Source organism: Portunus trituberculatus, chromosome 18 (genome assembly GCF_017591435.1).
Source record: "Portunus trituberculatus isolate SZX2019 chromosome 18, ASM1759143v1, whole genome shotgun sequence".
In the NCBI taxonomy this organism is placed as follows: Eukaryota; Metazoa; Arthropoda; class Malacostraca; order Decapoda; family Portunidae; genus Portunus; species Portunus trituberculatus.
The window spans coordinates 17,503,486-17,524,046 of record NC_059272.1 but is presented as its reverse complement, the minus strand read 5'-3'; the positions used below and the strand labels follow the sequence as shown (position 1 = coordinate 17,524,046).

At 38.1% G+C, this 20,561-nt stretch overlaps 1 protein-coding gene across 5 annotated transcripts in view; it reads right to left on the bottom strand.

Moving 5' to 3' along the window:
* Window positions 1-1,152: 1,152 nt before the first annotated feature.
* The window catches only part of LOC123505857 (prestin-like), a 47,928-nt gene continuing 28,519 nt past the window's right edge, over window positions 1,153-20,561 (bottom strand). For 4 of the 5 annotated variants that reach the window (XM_045257651.1, XM_045257649.1, XM_045257648.1 and 1 more), the window contains 14 exons: window positions 8,428-8,633; window positions 7,871-8,053; window positions 7,582-7,692; window positions 7,248-7,438; window positions 6,684-6,848; window positions 6,405-6,509; window positions 6,045-6,178; window positions 5,776-5,938; window positions 5,173-5,349; window positions 4,680-4,952; window positions 4,182-4,367; window positions 3,821-3,937; window positions 3,549-3,678; window positions 1,153-2,862 (listed from right to left, as the gene is read on the bottom strand). In XM_045257651.1, coding sequence (XP_045113586.1) covers window positions 2,726-2,862; window positions 3,549-3,678; window positions 3,821-3,937; window positions 4,182-4,367; window positions 4,680-4,952; window positions 5,173-5,349; window positions 5,776-5,938; window positions 6,045-6,178; window positions 6,405-6,509; window positions 6,684-6,848; window positions 7,248-7,438; window positions 7,582-7,692; window positions 7,871-8,053; window positions 8,428-8,633 — 2,278 coding nt within the window. In that variant the 3' untranslated portion in view covers window positions 1,153-2,725. Of the gene's footprint in view, window positions 2,863-3,548; window positions 3,679-3,820; window positions 3,938-4,181; window positions 4,368-4,679; window positions 4,953-5,172; window positions 5,350-5,775; window positions 5,939-6,044; window positions 6,179-6,404; window positions 6,510-6,683; window positions 6,849-7,247; window positions 7,439-7,581; window positions 7,693-7,870; window positions 8,054-8,427; window positions 8,634-9,554; window positions 9,632-20,561 lie in introns of those variants that run through there. The other variant, XM_045257650.1, reaches the window with a different exon arrangement.

The window sequence follows — 20,561 nt, the reverse complement described above, 5'->3', positions numbered from 1 at the left end:
GGCCCCCTGGTGGCTTGGGGGCCCTAGGCAATCGCCTTGTCCGCCTATAGCTAGAAAAAGCCCTGCTGCAAAGTCGCATCATTCTTAAGAAAGTATGTTAACCTCATACGTTACATCGGCACGCATCTGACCTTTTAGCACTCAAATCAGTGATATCACATTGCCAGGCTATATCAGCTCACCGTGCTGGATGAGGATACATCTAATTCTGTCGTTTATACATATATTTGGTCGATGTAGTAATGTGATATATCACTATATTTTGACTGGCAAGTGTTTTACTAGGCGGAGCCCAGTTATAAAACCGTAACCATCTAACTGTAACTCTTAAAGGAAAGGACTTTAATTTTAACGAATGATTAATCGGAAGTGGATCTTACCCAAAGGACCGATAACTTTATCCAGCTCCGAAAATTTTTTTCGTTCATGTTGTGATGTCAATGATTCTTAAAATTGGCATTGTGAACTGAGTCTCATTAGAAAATTGATGATAATGTGCTTTTGATATGGAATCATTAGACGAAATGAAACACCCAGAAACTTATCTGAAGAATGGAACGAGGAAGCCATGTAATGTCAGATGGCCGGTATGATTCCAATGTCTAAGGTGCAATAGACTAAATGACTTGACCCCTAGTTGGCTATTGCACTGGAGATAAATTTCTGAGTGTTTCTATGGTTTACTCAAGGAGGACATCACAGGGTGAGCTTGGAGAATTGGCTTGTGGAAGTACAGTTCTATAATTGGTGTCTCAAAGCAGACAATATTTTTGACGTGAAAAGCCAGATTGGTGAGAGAAACAGTAGCTACACCATACTGTACAATTCTGAAAAATGTCACTGAATCAATACACCTGAAATTATGGGAATATGATAAGACCAATCTATAGAGTTTTACAGTTGTCTTGACCTCCTTCTTTGTTGTATTTCATTATTGCTACAACAATAAATGTATCAATCAATCAATCAATCAATCTTGACATCCCATTTCAAAGTCCTGTTCATATGTTCACCATACCAATGCTATCATTCCAAGAGTCTGTGGAGCTCAGCAGCCTCAAACATCATAGTATAGTGATACTAGGACTGGAGCTTCTTGTATTGTCCTTGCTTACATATAGTTCAGGATGAAAGAATGGTAAAACACCGATGCAATAATTTGTGTTAAAAATTCTTTCACTTTATTCACTGTCAAAAATAAGAAGTACAAAAAATAAATTATATATATGAAAATAGTAGCACTTCTTATATTCCTACCTAAGTTTTAGATATTAATAAGTATATTTTTACTATGGCACATAACTAAATTTTAGGATGGCACAAAAATATAAGTATGCTCTTTCTCCATTGTAGAAATTAAGTATATGTAGATGCTATACATCTCAACTTCTATTACTCTATCTCAATTTTGTCACTAGATAAAACATTAGATTTCCCATATTCAGTTGCATACAAACTTGCCATATAAAACCTACACTAATATGTATTTCAAACTTTTAATAAGCAATACAAGAAATAACCAAGTACATATGTCTATTTCCACTATCTGCCTACTAAGTAAACACATTTGAAACTCAGGTCAATAAAACAGTGTGTGTGTATATATATATATATATATATATATATATATATATATATATATATATATATATATATATATATATATATATATATATATATATATATATATAAATATATATTAATTAAGTGCACCATCTTCTTCATAAAATAACCAAAATGTACAAATGAAAACTTTAACTAGTTATTTTCTGCAAACTATTTTCAACTTTAACAAAAATGATGAAATAATGAGTTATTTATCTTTTAATAGAATATAAGTAGATAATTACGTCAAAAGTGTCTTAAAATTTAACTACATTAATTTTCAGAGCATTGAGCAAAATAAAAATTCAGCAAATACATTTTTTAAGCATCAAGGAAGATCACATATGTAAATGAGTTTATGAAAGACACTCTCTTACCTGAAAGTTTACTGATACATTTTATGGATAACTTCATCATCTCACTATAATGTGAGAAAGTAAAAATCATGTGTATATACATAGTATATAAATAAAAAAAAAAAGAAAATTGTGAAATGCTAATTCATTTCACAATAACACATTTTACAGGCACTTTATGGACCACCAAGTCAGTTAAGATCATGATAGCTTCCCCTTACAAACCAGCAGCTGCCGCTAAGCTACATAGTAAGGCAAGCACCTCATCCTGATGAAGCACTGTATAAAAGAAAATAGTTCATTCCCATTCACAACTGCTTTTAGAATATAGATAAGCAGTATATGAACTATATGTAATTAAGTATTATCACAAGTCTCACAAACTAAACTACTAAGCTATGGTTTATGTATATGGCTGCCTTATATACATGTACATACATAATACTGCAAAACAAATGATATGCACAGTTCATTGCCCAAAGGATATCAGATACTGATTTGTGTTTCAGGCATTACAGCATATTAAAACATTTGATAGTATGTTCCATATTGATTCCTTCTTGATATTCAAGTTATGGATATGGCTACCAAATAAAATAACAATGACTGAAACACATAATCATAATAATATAATGAGAATACAATGAGCTACACAACTGAGTGGCAGAGCATATCCTAGAGGCACTTAATTCTACAAAATTGCACTCAGAAATATGGATGAAAAAAATATAAAAAGTTGTGGACAGTATCACAAATACTTGCTGTTATAATTTAGTACTGTTTGTAGCAGATGAGTCCATACAGGTGAGAATTGTAACAGCATCATGTGTGGAATGGAAGATGTTCTCTGAAGGAATCACTTTTGTGGCCTCACACTCTTCTAGTGAGTCCAACACATTTTCTGTAGAGAGAAAGAAATAGACTATCAGCAAGAAACAACTAACTTCACTTGATTTTAGACTATAATGTTTAATGGCAATAATTTTGATGGCAATTTCAGTAATTCTTATAATATAATGTAGATTCTAGAACTATAAGAACTTTGTGTTTTGATATGTGCCTTTTTACATACATACATATATATAAGACAATAGCTATATATAAATCATTCTACAAAGTAAGACAGATAAATAAAAAAATTAAACTTAATCTGTGCATATATTCAAGAAATTACTGTTTTCTCTTCCATGCATATGTATGAAGGAAATATCATAGGAAGAGATATGTAAACAGTAATCAATATTATTTGAGTTTGCTCAGCTGTATCATGATGTATACAGTGTTACAAAATATTACATAAATGTGGAATTGCTAACAGTTCTAAAAGTTGAATCATTAACAGTTCAAAATCCTTAACCCCTTCACTACCAGGACGTGTTTTCAAATTCCTTCTGGTGACTATTTGCTGATTTGATACAGCTTCACAAATTTATGTTGGAATTAAAATAGTGAAGACTGTGGCCATTTATCCTCTGACCTCCATACATCCTTCCTATTGTTATCAAAATGGTCTAATGGTACACAAATCTCAAGATAAAAATATGTCCCAGTACTGAAGGGGTTAATGAAATTAAAGATGCACTATACCTGAAGATGCTGCCAAGGAAAATGATATTCCTGCTGCATTATAGTCTTTGTAAAGTTGAACCAGCAGCTTCCCAGCGCTTGAATCGATGTAGCTGACAGAACTCATTTCAATAATGATGTGTTTGATTTCCTGAAATGTTTTGTTTTTTTTATTTAATGAATAATAAATCTCAATTGTATAATTTTATTCACCCATATAGAAAAAAGAAAAAATAAGAATATTTTTTCCCACATTTATAATAAAATGACAGAGACAAGTGCCATTTTCTTACCGGCATTGAGATGGTTAGATCCTTAGGCTTTTTTCCATTCCTCTTATTCTTAAATAGCATGACAAGCTTGTTTGGCTCCTTCTCATGCCCTTCACTTGCTACACTTCCATTGACTTCCTGTGGTAAACACATTATGTTAGAAAGTCCTCAAAATGAATCCATATATATAACTACATACATACTTACTAGTAATGTTGAAACTTGATAAAAAAAAAAAAAAAAAAAAAAAGTGATGTGCTTTAATCTATTCTAGGTCAATACTACATAGGATTTAATTCCACAACTTGGACTGAGCATTTTCTATAGATATACTTCTAAGCAACATATCTATGCCAGTAAATATTTTGTGACTACTGCATACCTTATTTGACTGTTGTGTATCATCTTGTTCAGGAGTCTGTTCTTTCTCCAACATCTTCTTTTTATGAGACATGATGCTTGGGTTTAGACCAGTGATAGTCTCCAGCTGTGTGCGGAAGTACTCAGTGTTGGCAAAGTGTACTGGGCCTCCAAAATGGAAAATGCTCACACTTGGGATTTCCACAGCCTGTAAAGTGATTCATGTATTAATTGGTCATATTCATACATAAGTTATGAAATTACTTAATCATCAATATTTCTCACTAAGTGAAGTGTTACTGACAAAATATAGATTTGTTTGAGAGGTAACACATTCATATAGGTACTGATAAAGTGTGTCTTATTGAAACATGTAAAATTTGACGTGCATTCCTTCCCAGTAAACATTTAAGGCATCCTGCAGTCTTATTGATATTGCATTCTTTTGTTTCCATTTGTTACAGAATTGATATCTGCTCTATTATTCACCATAAACTTGTGAGGTACTCCCAGTACTTACAGAAGAATATTTGGTTACATCCAAATATAGGTCTGTGTTTGCTATGTGTCCAAAGCGGGCAGTTTTGGGTTGCTGTGATCGGCAGAGGAGAACCACCAGAGACACAATAATGCCAATCAGGAGGCCATAGTCAATGTCAATGATCACAACTCCCAGGAAAGAAGATAACCAGATTGATGCATCCATACGTGACACTTTCCAGATACGCTTGAGCTCATGCACTTGCAGGAACATTCCCTTCAGAGCCACCACAATAATAGATGAGAGGACACACTGCAAAATATTTATAAGCAATTATACATTGGCATTTACAATTCAGACAGTGATTTCACAGTGTAGTATGAATTCAGTGATTGTCCATTTTTTTTCATATCACATACTGAACAGGTTTGCTAAGAGTAAATGTTCTGATTTTCATTTGTATTTGTCCTTTACGAAACAAGAATTCAGACAAAAGGTGCAAAAAACAAAACAAAAAACCAAGTATACTCACATTGGGGAGAGTTTCAAATACAGGTCCAATAAAGAGAAGCACCAAGACAATTAGTCCACAACAGATAAAGGAAGTAATTTGTGTGGCTCCTCCTACAGCCTCCTGGATCAATGAGCGAGACAGAGAGGCTGCAATGGGCCCACATCCAAAGAAAGACCCAAAGACATTGCTGATCCCCTGTAAGAATAAGATTATGTCTAGCTGTAAAAGATTGAATAATGCAAAGATCTATGGAGCCTTCCAGAAGAATCACTGACATAAGAATCTCACACAAAGTGCTAGTGAAAATTTGCAATACATGAGAAAGTGTGGAGTGTCAAATGATATAGATAAGAGCATCTTATTACATGCAGATAAAATTAAATAGAGTATATAACTCAAATTTTTGAAATACATACACTATATGTACTGTATTTGCTAAAACAAAATAAATGACAATAGCTATCAGATTAATGTTTCAGAATAGCTGATGAGAAATAACATTGAACCTATTTCAGTTTCTGGAGGTATCAGCTCTTGCATAATATAATAAACTATATTTACTGCATTTATTTATTTTGAAAATTCATGCAAATAATCTAAGTAGCATACAAATGATCTTACCAATGCATAAAGTTCCTGAGTAGCATCCACTTGGTAATTGTGCTTCTTGGCAAATATCTTAGACATGGAGTAAGACACAGTGTAAGCCACAATACTGATCACTATAGAGTCCACCACCACCTTTGGCAACAATTCAAAGGGTGGAGGCGTAGGAGCTGGAATCCTGTATTAAGAAAATAAGAAAAATAAGCAAGATAGATATGCTGGCTAGATACGTGATATGCCAGAAATACACACAATTTTTTAAAATAGATTTAAGAGAAACTTACCCTGTGGGGATTTCACCAACAATTCTGATGTTGTAATTGTCATTGAGGTGACCAAAATAAGATGCAACAGTCCCTCCAATAACGACAAGTAGTTCAATTGGGACAGGAATCTTGGTCTTGGTGCGAACCCATGGCTGAAGGGAAAACATTCCTTCATTAATAGGTACTTTCTCTGATACTCTCCCTTTTTCACTAGTCAATACTATTTGTATGTATTATTGCATTATTTCAAAACATCTCAGAAAGAGCAGTACTGCTGTAAGTACAATAGTGTTCAAAGGCCATGGTTTTCAAACTGATCTCACTGAACTTAATAAAACTTATTCTGAAAAAAATGTTTCTGCGCATTGTGATAATTACCTTCAAAACTTCATTATTGAAGGCAAGAGTAGCAATTGTCAACCCGGAAATCACCATGGCAGCAGGGTTAGCATGCAGAAGTTGGCTGATGATGTCTTTATATGTCTGACAGAATAAAGAATAACCAATTAGCTATTAATATCATAACAAATGAAAACAAAAACACTTCAAGTTATGAAAATCTGGACACGTGTGTGATTCACAGAATCATTTACCATGTGCATACAATAATTCATACAAAATATGCAATCATTAATCATCAAGCATTCCTTTACTTACATATATGATCTTGAGAGGACCATTGTAACGCTGCACCTGAAGGCCAAAGAGGTACTTGATCTGCGAAGTCATGACATGAACAGCCGCCCCAGTGGTGAAGCCAGACACCAGCATGTCAGAGAGGAAGACGCAAAGACTGCCTAACTGCAGCAGCCCCAGCACCACCTGCACACACATCACAGGACTGAAACACTTTCTTTACAAAACCTACTGCTCTTTAACACTACACCTATGCATCCATCTAATTTACTGATGGATCTAGACTTCAGGTCATGTTGATACATAAGCATTACCCTTAACAATATATAATGCATCTATTGCTGCTCCCCAGTTTCCATAAAGAACACCTCAAAACCTAGGATGCAGTTTCTACAATATGTATGTAAAGTGGCAAAAAAAAAAAAAAAAAAAAAAAAAAAATATATATATATATATATATATATATATATATATATATATATATATATATATATATATATATATATATATATATATAAAACACCATCAACTAACACTTTCTAACAGCACTTTTTCTCTGTAGTATGGCGTCTGAAAGCAACACACCTGCACGATGCCAATCATGAGAGCCACAGCAGCGGCCACCTGGACCGGCGTGTAGGTGACGGCGGCGGCGGTGGTGTTATCCATGAGGCCACCGTCACCGATACTGAAGGCTGCGGTGGGGGGCACATCGGGGGCGGTGGCCAGCTCTTCCACCACCTTCCTAGTCATGAGACACACCACGGCGAATGTACCTGCAAGACGCGACACCTGTCAGTACAGTGAATGCACACACACACACACACACACATACACACACACACATTACTACTATATAATGTTAACGATGAACTTTATGAACCGTCACGTGTGTCGCGGAGTGAAGTCAGCCACTCACCCATGGAACAGTGACGCGAAGTGCCAAGGACGGAGTACACGAGCAACGGGAAGAAGGCCATGTACAAGCCTGTGATGGGCGGCAGACCAGCCAGCAGGGCGTAGGCCATCCCTAAAGAATGAACAATTCTTATCCCCTTTCATTCTTTACTATTACAGTGGGAAATTCTAGATTGTGACTTAAATTTTATACACTTCACCTAAAAATTGACGTTTTGTAAGAACAGAAAATTATCAACACAAAAATTTTCTATAGCATTTTGTTGCGGTCAGGTGATAGCTCTCCTTACCTTGAGGAATATGCATGATGGCGACAGTGACGCCGGCGATGATGTCACCGAGAAGGGACTGGCGAAGGTTGTAGGATGGCAGCCAGGTGAGGATGGGCAGCTTGCTGGTGATGACAGTCTTCACGCACCTTCCAGAACAGGCGCAGGAGTCGCGCACCTTCTTCTGCACAGTTTTGACGAATCCTGTTGAATATGATGAGATTTTTATCTTAAGTAACTTTCAGACGTGAGTGTTTGAACCCTTTCACAGCACGACTTTTCCTCGAGCTTTAAATTATGACTTGGTGTTGATAAGAATATTATTTAAAGTCACAACAACCAGTAAAATAATTCACTAAATAGTTCAAACTTTCTAATGGGCGTAATTCTAGTTTAGTTTAATAGGCTCATGTGTTAAGGTCACTCCAGTAATACATTAACGTGTCAAACTTTCCTCAGGAGTTCAAGGGTTCACGCGTTGCTGTCAAGGACGGCGGTAATTTCTTTTATGTTAGGAGGAAAACTGGCCAAGAGAAACAAAAATTAATGTTTATAACAGTAATGAATATATTAGTGACCTGGCTTGTCCTGGGGCTGGTAGTGGTAGTCCCTGGCCCGCTGGGAGACAGTGAGAGCAGGCCGCACCACGCACAAGTCCCCGGCCGTCCCTGCTCCAGCATTGCCCAAGCCTCCGCCTCCTCCGTCGCCGACCCCGCCCCCGGCCTCGTTGTAGTCATTTGTTTGCTCCATTCCTCGAACTATGGTGCCGCACGCCCCAGTATCACTGCGGAATAAAGAAGGTTCAACTGTTAGTATGAATATGCTACAAGAAACTTCCTAGATGCAAACTTGTAATGCTTATAAAGTACGCCAATATATTAGCAAAAGGAACAAGATAACATGCAAAAATCCATGGTGTCTTTAAGTTAATGGAATAAGATATAGAGAGATGACGGTAATACTGTCAAGATAGCAATTATAGTAAGGTTGATGACAATATCTTAATTTCTTAATGTATAATAGTAAATGACGCAAACATTGATGATGCGCTTCCGTATTTTGTATTTCCTTGATCAATATCAGTTTCATCATCGGTTTATTAGAGTCCATGATCAAATATATAATTCTTAAGAGTCAAGCTTAAGGTTCCTTCTCCGGTTGCACTTCATTCATTCATTCATTCATTCATTCAAGAGAGAGAGAGAGAGAGAGAGAGAGAGAGAGAGAGAGAGAGAGAGAGAGAGAGAGAGAGAGAGAGATACTCAACAGTAATAATTTGCCCTACAATTATAACATGTGGACAATGCAATCACACAAGTAATAAAAATCAAATCCAGTTTTCCAGCGAAGATTCCACGCGGATGACCCAGAGTACAACACCTAGCCACCGCTCAGCCCATCTCCCCGGCCCGGTTTGGCTTCCCCAGCCCCATACAACACTTTCTCTGCTTTCCTTTCAAATACCCACTGATTTTTCACTCCTGTTATTCGGTGAATGAGTTAATTGAGTGTGTGTGTGTGTGTGTGTGTGTGTGTGTGTGTGTGTGTGTGTGTGTGTGTGTGTGTGTGTGTGCACTGCAAGTATACAACATTACTTGATGATAAATTTTCTCTATTATATTTTTCAGTGACAGAATTTTATGTATCTCATAGATATTCAACAAGACAAAGCATCACACAACAATATGGAAAGCACACAACTTACGTAAGATCGCCTTTGCCATCTTCCGACCAAGAGTCCCCACTCTTCCTCGTGAATACTCTCATGATGCTTCTCTGAAACTGCTGCTACGATATCGCGCTGAAGTGACCCGGTAACAGTGCAAACAACCGTGCCCGGTGTATTCTACACTGAGGCAAAATCGACTTAGAAAAATTAAAGGCCTCTCCAAGATCACGGTTCGTTGTGATGTCTGTGCAAAGCTCTGCGCCCTGTGAGGGAATGGCAACACGAGCGCGGTGTGGTGGCTAACGCGCTGGCAGTTGGCACCAGTGTGTGAGACGTTCCCCGCCACACACTGCCCTACAGAGTCCAAGCCTGACGTCAAGCATACTCTGGAACAAGGACATGAACTTTGAAGGTTGCTGCCAGCATCCGCGCAAATTTCGAATCGTGCAACTTGGCACGGATGGCCACACCCACGGATTCCTATTCTTTAGCGTTGCTTACCTCCGACGACACCTCCAGTTTTCAGAAGAAAGTTATATATGAAGTAAAAGTCGTAGCGTGTTACAATTTACAGAAGCATTAGATTTTACGAGTAATGACAACGCTATGATCTGACAGAATGGTGAAACCTATCTCCCGTCCAGCTCTCCTTGCTCCTCTCTGATGTCGTCTCGCTGACGCACGCAGTGGTGGACACTTGGACGGCACGTGGAGGCTAGTAATACGTATGTATGCTATGCTTTATTATTTTCCTCCAACGTAGAGTGCCGGAGAGGGTAGAGGGAGGGGGTCAAAGTGCGTGTCTCCTCCCTGTGTGTGTGTAATCTTTTGTTTTCATATAATATTGAATGCAAATTTATTTTGTCAATAAACTAACTGTGTGTGTGTGTGTAATAATAATAATAATAATAATAATAATAATAATAATAATAATAATAATAATATACGGTTTATTAATTTGGCAATGTAAAAAAATATACACTGAAAATGTACAGGTGGGGGGGACATTAAAACAATGAGCTGAAATGCTTAACCTAACTATGGATCTAACTTAACCTAGAATTCACTTATTAATTCACTTATTTATTTAAGGCTCGCACAATAGTGTGTGTGTGTGTGTGTGTGTGTGTGTGTGTGTGTGTGTGTGTGTGTGTGTGTGTGTGTGTGTGTGTGTGTGTGATTTTTCTTGTACTAAACTGCCATCAAGTGAAATAGAATTCTTGTTCTTTTTGTTCTTGCTATTCATATTATCATTATATAAATAACAAAATCGCACAATAAAAAGAAAAAATAATCTGAATGAATTTATTTAACGTGAAAAACTCCAGTCAGAAATATCAAAGTTTCAATTTTATTCAGATCCATTGGAAGTTAATTTCATGAAAATAAAACTATCACTATTAGTACACACAAGAAAGCTGTGTTGAGGGCGGAGAGCTCCAGTGTCATCTGTGCTGGCCTTTCATTACAACGGGAAACATAGATAATCTAATTTTGTCGCAGAGTAAGGTTTCTCTTTCTGCACTGCTAATATGTCTGTTTGCCTGTCTGCTGCCTGACTGTCTATCTGCCTGTTTGCCTCTTTAACTATCTCTTTAGTTTATATGTATGTATGTATGTATGTATGCGTGTATATGTATGTATGTATCTATTCATCAAATTTTCCTATATTTATAAGATTTAGTCAGGCTCATAATGTTCGGTCTTTTGCGTATTGTATTAAACTTAAATGCATATCTCTTAAACTCACGTCCGTTTATGTGGCTGTGTTCTGTTAACATTTCTTTTTTTAGCGATGAAAACACGAAATATTTGAAGTATCATGCAGTGTTGCCGTGACTATTAGGCAAATGAACACGTGGTGGGCTGGCGGAAGGGAAGGTGAGGCGTAGGGAGAAGGAAGGATGGCCGGGGAGGAAGAACAACAAAACGGGATGCAGTGGAGACACAGAAAATTTAGCATCAGGAAGGTGCGCAACTGAATTAATGACCGCGGAAACCCTACTGACCATTCTTAGGTAACATGTCTCCCTCGCTGCCTCTTCCGGAATGACTCGGACACTGAGAAAGGGCGCCCTCGCTCGCTCACACAAACACGAACACACACACACACACACACACACACGCGCCCGGTAGCTCAGTGGTTAGAGCGCTGGCTTCACAAGACAGAGGACCGGAGTTCGATTCCCCGGCCGGGTCGAGATATTTGGGTGTGTCTTCTTTCACGTGTAGCCCCTGTTCACCTAGCAGTGAGTAGGTACGGGATGTAAATCGAGGAGTTGTGACCTTGTTGTCCCGGTGTGTGGTGTGTGCCTGGTCTCAGGCCTATCCGAAGATCGGAAATAATGAGCTCTGAGCTCGTTCCGTAGGGTAACGTCTGGCTGTCTCGTCAGAGACTGCAGCAGATCAAACAGTGAAACACACACACACACACACGTGAAGCGAACATTTTAGTGTATGAATCAATGACTGATGTTTATTTTCCTGTGTGTGTGTGTGTGTGTGTGTGTGTGTGTGTGTGTGTGTGTGTGTGTGTGTGTGTGTGTGTGTGTGTGTGAGAGACAGTGGGTAGAGTGTGAGCGTGAGGTTGGCGGTCAAGGCTAGGCGCCGGAGTGACCTTATCCTCGCCGGCAGCAAGGTCGCGTCGCTATGGCCACCTGCTAAGCCAGCCAGTTCTCGCCCAGACTTCCTTCCGGACACACCAGACATTCTCCGACACTTCCTGGGACCATAAGCCAGTGTTTTGTGCAATGTAGTACATGCCTTCTTCCTCCCCATTGATAATAATAAGCAAGTCAGCAAATGTACTATTAACAAAAGGAACATATTACGTAATAAATGGGTAAATGAATGAAAATGAAACTGATAAATACACAAGGTAAAATTAAATAATAAGTAAATAGGGTGTAAAAGGAGTATAAATAATTGAATAGTGAGGTTAATTACCCCCCAAAAAAGGAAGAGAAACTTTAAATACAACTTACAAAAGTATGAATGAGTAAAGTTCGTGGACTATACAAATACATTATCATACAAGAATGAAAGACATATCAAAACTGACAACAAAACTAAGATTATTCAAATAAATGCAATTAAATCTGCATGATGTAATGTCATTACCCATGTTACAGTGCTCACAACTTCAATATTCATGGACTTGCAAGAGAAAGTATATAAAAACAAGGCAATACTCATAATATCTCACGGCTACGTAACTGCACGGTAAGATTTCCATGTTGGGGGTAGGGGAGGGAAAACAAATAATACTGACGTACCGGATGTAAAGACAAAAGAAAGAGAATAATAACTACACACAAACACACACACACACACACACACACACACACACACACACACACACACACACACACATATATATATATATATATATATATATATATATATATATATATATATATATATATATATATATATATATATATAGATAGATAGATAGATAGATAGATAGATAGATAGATAGATAGATAGATATATAGATAGATAGATAGATAGATAGATATATATATATATATATATATATATATATATATATATATATATATATATATATATATATAGAGAGAGAGAGAGAGAGAGAGAGAGAGAGAGAGAGAGAGAGAGAGAGAGAGAGAGAGAGAGAGAGAGAGAGAGAGAGAGAGAGAGAGAGAGAGAGAGATACCAATATGCATCAATAATGTATGGGTCGAGTGTTCCAGAAACCCCTTCCACCTTGAATGCTGGATGTTTGCGTCACACCTGCACCGGGGACCCAAAACCTGTTGATGCGGGGAACGGACCCGCCAACCCGCCCTTGTGTGTGTGTGTGTGTGTATGCGCACACGCGTGTGTGCGTGCGTGCGTACGTGCGTGCGTACGTGCGTGCGTGCGCGCGCGAGTGTGTGTGTGTGTGTGTGTGTGTGTGTGTGTGTGTGTGTGTGTGTATTTCCCACCAAGCCAAAATTATCTTCTATAACTTGTTCGTCGCTGGAAAGACCTGCAAAATAATCTATGATATTTTGAACACTTAAACAACGCGCCTTCCTCATGATTGTTTCCATCTTTATGTTTACCATGTATACGCGGGAGTCTGTTTGCGGTGACCTGTGATCTCTTCCCTTGCACGAAAGAGTAAATTGTCGTCAGGGGCTGATGAGTGACGAGCGCCTATGCGACAGGTATTAACCGTTCTAACACGTCTTCCCATGTATCAATTTCTATCCAAGGTTTTTGTGAAGTATTCTATAGAGTGTTATCTATTTATTTATCTATTTTCATTTTCAGTCTGAGTGTCGTCCTTGGCACATACCTCCTCGTCCGTGGATCTCAAAAAAAAAAAAAAAAAAAAAAAAAAACTGCAATTTGCCGCACCGGCCAGAGTCTTACTACGGCCATTGTAGTTCAGGTGATTACGGCAGCTAGTAAACATTGCATTAATTTGCGTCTACGCATATGTTTCTATGTAGTAAATGAGGTAGATAGCTCGCAAATACGCTACACAGGTATTCCATTGCCTCATGAAAGGATCAAGAGTCTCCCTGCAGATTTTGTATTAAAAAGACTTAATGATTTAGGTATTCACGGACTGGTGGTAGGATGTGGCAACACCTCAATACTCTGGAACTGCTTGATAATAACATGTCGATGATATTGAGGCAAAACAGATGAAGGATACCAACTGCACACAGTCAAACACACAAACGCACACATACACGCAGACATGCACTCAAGCAAACGAGAAAAGAGAAGAAAAATAAGATAAATAATCGCACAAGTATTACATCTAGTGTAACAGCTTGGACGAGTTTGTGGATTCTCTTTACCTCAGTTCTTCTGTAAACATCAAAGTATTAATTTAGTTTCCACAATGAAACTATTTCGTACGAGAATGGAATCCCAATTACCGCGCTGGGGAGCACAATCAGAGAGAGAGAGAGAGAGAGAGAGAGAGAGAGAGAGAGAGAGAGAGAGAGAGAGAGACGAGTACCTGTGAGTGAGGAGTCCTATCAGTGAACTGCGGCGTTGTGGCACTTACGACAGCCAGCACTCAGTTACTCAAGGAGGACAATATTCCTACTCACACCATCCACTGGAATTCTTCACACGAACACGGTACATCACTATCAAGTAATCGTCCTGCCTTATAAGATGATGTAACGCAATTCACATTTCAAGGCCAGGGAACGCCTTGCTTATTATCATTTGTTGTTATTGATGGTAAAAAGAAAAACGAAAGTATCTCTAACTTCAACACGCTTAACCAAACCTGACATCATCTGGCCTAGCTTGATTTAGCATAGGGATAGAAAGATTACTGGTCACATTTTCTTACTGTTTTCCTATTCCTTCGTCACTCTATCAAAGGAATCAGAAAATTGCCTTTGAAAATAACAATAACTACCTGAACCTTACATATGGACAGAGATATAACTGGTCAGACTTACATGATGTTTCCCTATCAATGAAGCAGAATCTTTCCTTCTTATACCATCACTAGAATCACGAACACATCCTTTTAAACGCCAATAACTACCTCAGCTCTGCATATGAGTGGTCGAGTCTTCATAATGTTTTCCTATTGGTTTATTAGATGAAGGCTTTCTTAAGAAATTTGAGAACTCCAGTAATATCCAGTAGAGGTTGTTAAAGAGTCAAGAGTAGCTAGTCTGAATAAGGCGCTAAGGCGTTTGAAGATGTGCTCCCTAAATGGATATATAGGAACGGCCTTACCTTAGATTTGCCTTTTTAATAATTAAAATGAGGAAAGAATATAAAATGAGAAAAAAATAAATAAAAAGCTTATCGCTGTTACCATTGTGAGATTAAAAATAGACTTGCAAAAATATAATAATTCTCTAAATCTTGTGGAGAGAGAGAGAGAGAGAGAGAGAGAGAGAGAGAGAGAGAGAGAGAGAGAGAGAGAGAGAGAGAGAGAGAGAGAGAGACGAGCTTACAAACAAGTGTACAGGTACCAGTGTGCATTGGGAGGGGGAAGTGGAATGAGACGCTATCAGAAGAGCAGGAAACAAGAAACAAAACAACAAGTAACAAGAAGATTTATAGAGGGTAGTGGTGGTGGTGGTGGTGGTGGTGGTGGAGGGCCAAGTCAAGCGAGAGATAGATAACATTTGGGGCTGTCATGAGATATATTGTTCCTGTTTTCTTCAAGGACTGCACACACACACACACACACACACACACACACACACACACACACACACACACACACGTTATAAAATACCCACCTGCAAGAAAGGCGCCAAGCAAGCAAGTCACTATGATAGTAAACAATCGCGTTGAACAACATCAGAATGCTTCACTTCTCAATAAGAGATCTTGAGTGATGGTAATTTTCCACTCAGTTTATATGGCGTGTACAAGTTCCCGCGAAAGAGTAGACCTTGAAAGGGTTGTGTGGAATGCTTTGTTTTCTCCAATAAGGCTTGTTATCTAAGATCACAAAATTAATTAGTCGGGTTCTCATTAGATTTTTTCCCCTCATCCGTTATTCCTCATCCTTGTTAGATTATCACTGCACTCACGAAATCTAACTTGAAAACCACAATAACTTCTACTAGAACTGTTCATTATCCCCTTTTGTTACTTGACCATATTGACAAAAATTAAAGGGAAGTCTGAAATAAGCTCTGTCAAGGAAAGATCCCAATTCATTAGTTCGTTAGAGTCATTCACGGAAACAGACGTACACCCATGAAATCCATAATAGTCGGAATAAGAACGTTTAAGAGAAGGCACTAAGATCCAGAGGTACAGGTATCATAGGGTATTAGGTGCTGCCTTGAGGTCTTGCATTAATTAAACTTAATTTCTATCTGCTTTGTGTGAATAAGTTACAGTACCAAAACCTGCACCGAGGGGGATTTACTAGTTTCTTATTTCCTCACCAGGTTTTTATTCTTTTATTTTTCCAGACAGGTTTAATGGCCATGACAGTGATCCTGAAGGCAAAAGAGCTCAAAGTTGATTTCGTGTGTAGGAAAACGGGAGAATATTTTTTTTTCTTTTCTCTCTCTTTCTTATGATCTTGTTCACCTTGTATTGAGGGCGAAGTATCTGCAGCTTTGCAGGGAAAGAAGCACAGATGTCAATCTCAAGATCTCTTCACAGTCCGCATCCAATTTCTCCTTTGTTTCTGTATAGTCTTATCTTTATAATGAGCTTCCTCGTCGTTTTCTCTAAAAGGTCGCCAATAAAGCCAATGTTAGGAGGAGACATTGAGTCTTTGTGTAAGAAAATGTTAAAGAAAAATATAAGGAAATAACAGTTTTTTAGATACAGCAACATTATCTGAAATGGTGTGAGTGATAAAAACACCATTGAAAAAAAAAAACACAATACGATTATATAAAAAATCGTAATAAAAACCCCTGTGATAATGAATTTTACTTAATGCTCAAGATACACAAATATCCAAGAACACGTATCCATCCATCCACACACACACACACACACACACACACACACACACACACACACACACACACACACACACACACACACACATTCTTCAGCAGCCCGCAAGCACACGCTGGAAATTTCCTTGCACCATTTTCTTCACCACGGTCTTGCCTTGCACTGGTTAAGTAAACAGAGCATCACCTCACAGTACTTTAGTGTAAGGTATTGAAGGTGTTACAATGCTTATATCTTTGATTTTAAACCGCATCAGACCCATAATAATTTGAGGAGGGAGAGATCTGCCTTACCTCCGTTCTCTTTAAGAAAGCTACAGTAATATCAGAAAGACAGCAGATGGCGCCACTGTCGAGGTTTACTGAAGACTGAGCAACAGTGGCTCTGCATGTGTTACATTACTACATAGACACCGGCAACCCCGCCAGGACGACTTCATCCAGCGTAAAGTGGATATCGTAAAGCCCTATGATTTCTGTGAGAATTTTTTTGTCCAGCAATGACTTCATATGGTTTGATGACGATAGATAGATGAATATAATAACTGGCCACGGCGAAAAAAAAATCTATCATAACGTAAATATTATGAACTGCACAAGCAAGCAACATCGCAAAGAAAAAGAAGAGGAACAAGAACAACAAGAACAACAACAACAACAACAACAAGACGAAGAAGAAAAAGAAGAAGAAGAAGAAGAAGAAGAAGAAGAAGAAGAAGAAGAAAAGAAAAAGAAAAGAAAAAAAGAAGAAGAAGAAGAAGAAGAAGAAGACGGAGAAGCAGAAGAAGCAGAAGAAAAGAAAACGTAAGATGAAAAGAAAAGAAGAAGAAGAAGAAGAAGAAGAAGAAGAAGAAGAAGGGAAAAAAGGGAAAGGAGAAGAAAGAGAAGAGGAAAAAGAAGAATACGAAGAAGGCACAAAGAAGAAAAGCGTCAAGCGGGCCAAGAAAATGACCTAAAATATAAGAAGGTACAATGCACACTTAACACAACACATTCACGTAAGACACCAAGTCCCACCCGAGGAAAGGCAGACTTAGACAGTGTGGTTTGCATCCCTTGAGTCACACTAACGAGAAGAGGCAGCCTTGATTGGTGCAGATTAACTATGAGGAGTATTTTTGTTCTTGTTTTTGGTGGAGCTGGTGATGGCGGTGATCTGTATACTTGATGTTATGATGAACAAATAGTCTAGAGTCGTTGCCGTTATTAGCCTCTTCAGTACCAGCTGGACGCGTTTTCATGTTTATTCTGCTAAGTATTTGGTGATTTTATATAGCTTCAGACACTTGTATGGGGAATTGAAATAGTGAAGACTGGCCATTAATCTTGTGATCTCTATAGACCCTTCCCAATATCAATAAAATCGTTTAATCATACAAAAAAAAAAAAAAAAAAAATTGTTGGTGGAAATACGTCTCAGTACTGAATGGGTTAGTAATGATGATGATGATGATAGTGGTGGTGGTGGTGGTGGTGGTGATGATGGTTATATGATAGTGAACAATGTGAAATCGTTGTTTTAAGTATTAATGATAGCGGTGGAAGGCCGGTGGTGGTGATTGCGGTGATGAGCAGTGGTTACACGATAAGAAAGTCAAATCCACAGTCCTTCGTACCTGGTGGAGGGGGAGCAGGAGGAGCAGGAGGTGCGTCTGTCACTCATTATGGCAAGTCAGTCACTGAGAAGCCTTTGTATCATTATGTCGCGTCACACTTTGCGGGGGACTAGCAAGGGAGGACAGACGAACATCGACGTCACGGATGTCTTCGTTTCTCATCCCACTCCCACCCCCTTTCTTCCTGTTCCCATGACTGCTGTAAGCCACACACCTGCCTCTTTCCTGTTACATGTTAATGCCAGCGTCAACTGAAATCACCTAACAATTCCCACACCTGTGATTACTGAGTGGTCATACGGTAAGGACGTTTTCCTACTTGCTTATAATTTTTTCCTATTACAATAATACATTCACTCCCTAGCACACCTTGTTTTTACCTTGATTGGAATTATGATGGTTACATACTAATTGTTTTATAAGTATTGGGGATTATACTTCTGGTTTGTCAATATATTTCTTTCCTTCTTATAATTTTGTATTTGACAAAGCATCTTTTTTTCATAAATACTTACAGACTTTTATTTAGATCTTAAGTTTCATTTTCAGTTTCTGGCAAGCAATCCTATTTGTTTTTTCATAATTATACGCAACTGTTTAATTAATAAAAGCATAAACATATCTAGCTGAAGCGTCGTTGAAATTTATAGGTATATTACAATCATCATTAAAATTCTAAATATCTGAAAAACGCATTCACCACAATAAATAAAACATTAATAAAGAATAATACATAAAAAAAAAAAAACTTTCCGTGCCGATGATAAAAGATAGGAGCCGACCCGTCCTCGTAACTAAGCTGCAACAACACCTTACATCACAGTGCCACGGTACATGTCTCGCATGGTGGAGCATCACGCCTTGCCAAGGATACTGCCCTGAGCTCGTCTGGTGCACTCGCGGTCAGGAGACGAGTAACCTTCTGCTCTCCCTTCCGCTGTGTTCTATGTTCTTCCTTGATCTGGTAATCTGATATTGTTAATCTTACGAAACTTATCAGTTTGTCAGATAATACTGTAAGTATATCAGAGGATTTTTGATTGAGGGAAAACCATCAGAATGTCAACCAATAGAGTGACACATACCAGGATTTTAGGAGGAAGTGAAACCTATTAGTCTGTCGGTTTATAAGTAAAGTAGCAGTGCATCCGAGGCTTTAGTTTGAGGCAATATGCTAAACACAATGAAAACAATTCATATGTGTTGCTTTGGCGGCGTCTTTAACTGTACATGACTGTGGAGAAAGCAGACGATTTCACTGTTCCGCTGCATCGTACCCTACTAACCCGGCAGCGTTTTCATGATTAATCAGAGAACCAGGAAAAGAGACGGAAGGTAAGAACTTGAGTAGAATCAGGAAGAAACAAGTCATACCAAAACTTTTCCTGATATTATTTTCCTAGCTCATTAATATTCAAGCCCAAGAGAAATTTTTGGGAATAAAAAAACAAAACGAAAAAGTCATGAGAATTCAGCTCTGTAACCTTTGGAAATAGTTTAAGAATAAGTTCCATAATTACAAAGAAGCTGAATACTTGAACGTGTCAGTATTTAAGCATTTTGTTGAGATATTATTAGTAGTATCGTTGATCAAAGATTGTTTCTGTATCATTGCTACTCTGCGGTTGTTTAAAAAGTTGCGCCCAGATTTATTGTCTTATGGATGATCAAAAGGTTGTTATAAGGTTAATTGACGTCTTCAGAGATTGTATTTTCAATGCCTATCACCTTGGAATTGTTCAATGGTTGTTATCAGCTAAATTGACATATTTATTTACTGCCATCTTGCTGTCGTTCAAAGGCTGTAATCGAACCTATTTAAACGATGCGGTTATTCAAAGCTGTACCCGATCTACTATACGAAACATCACAGATCAACTTTATTAATCGGTGGTGCTTGATAGTGGCAGGTGAAAACAAAGGTACCATTCTTCTCGCTACCTAGGAAAAAAAAATGACATTACTGTTCTCATCAGTTGGTGAAATTAATATCTGAG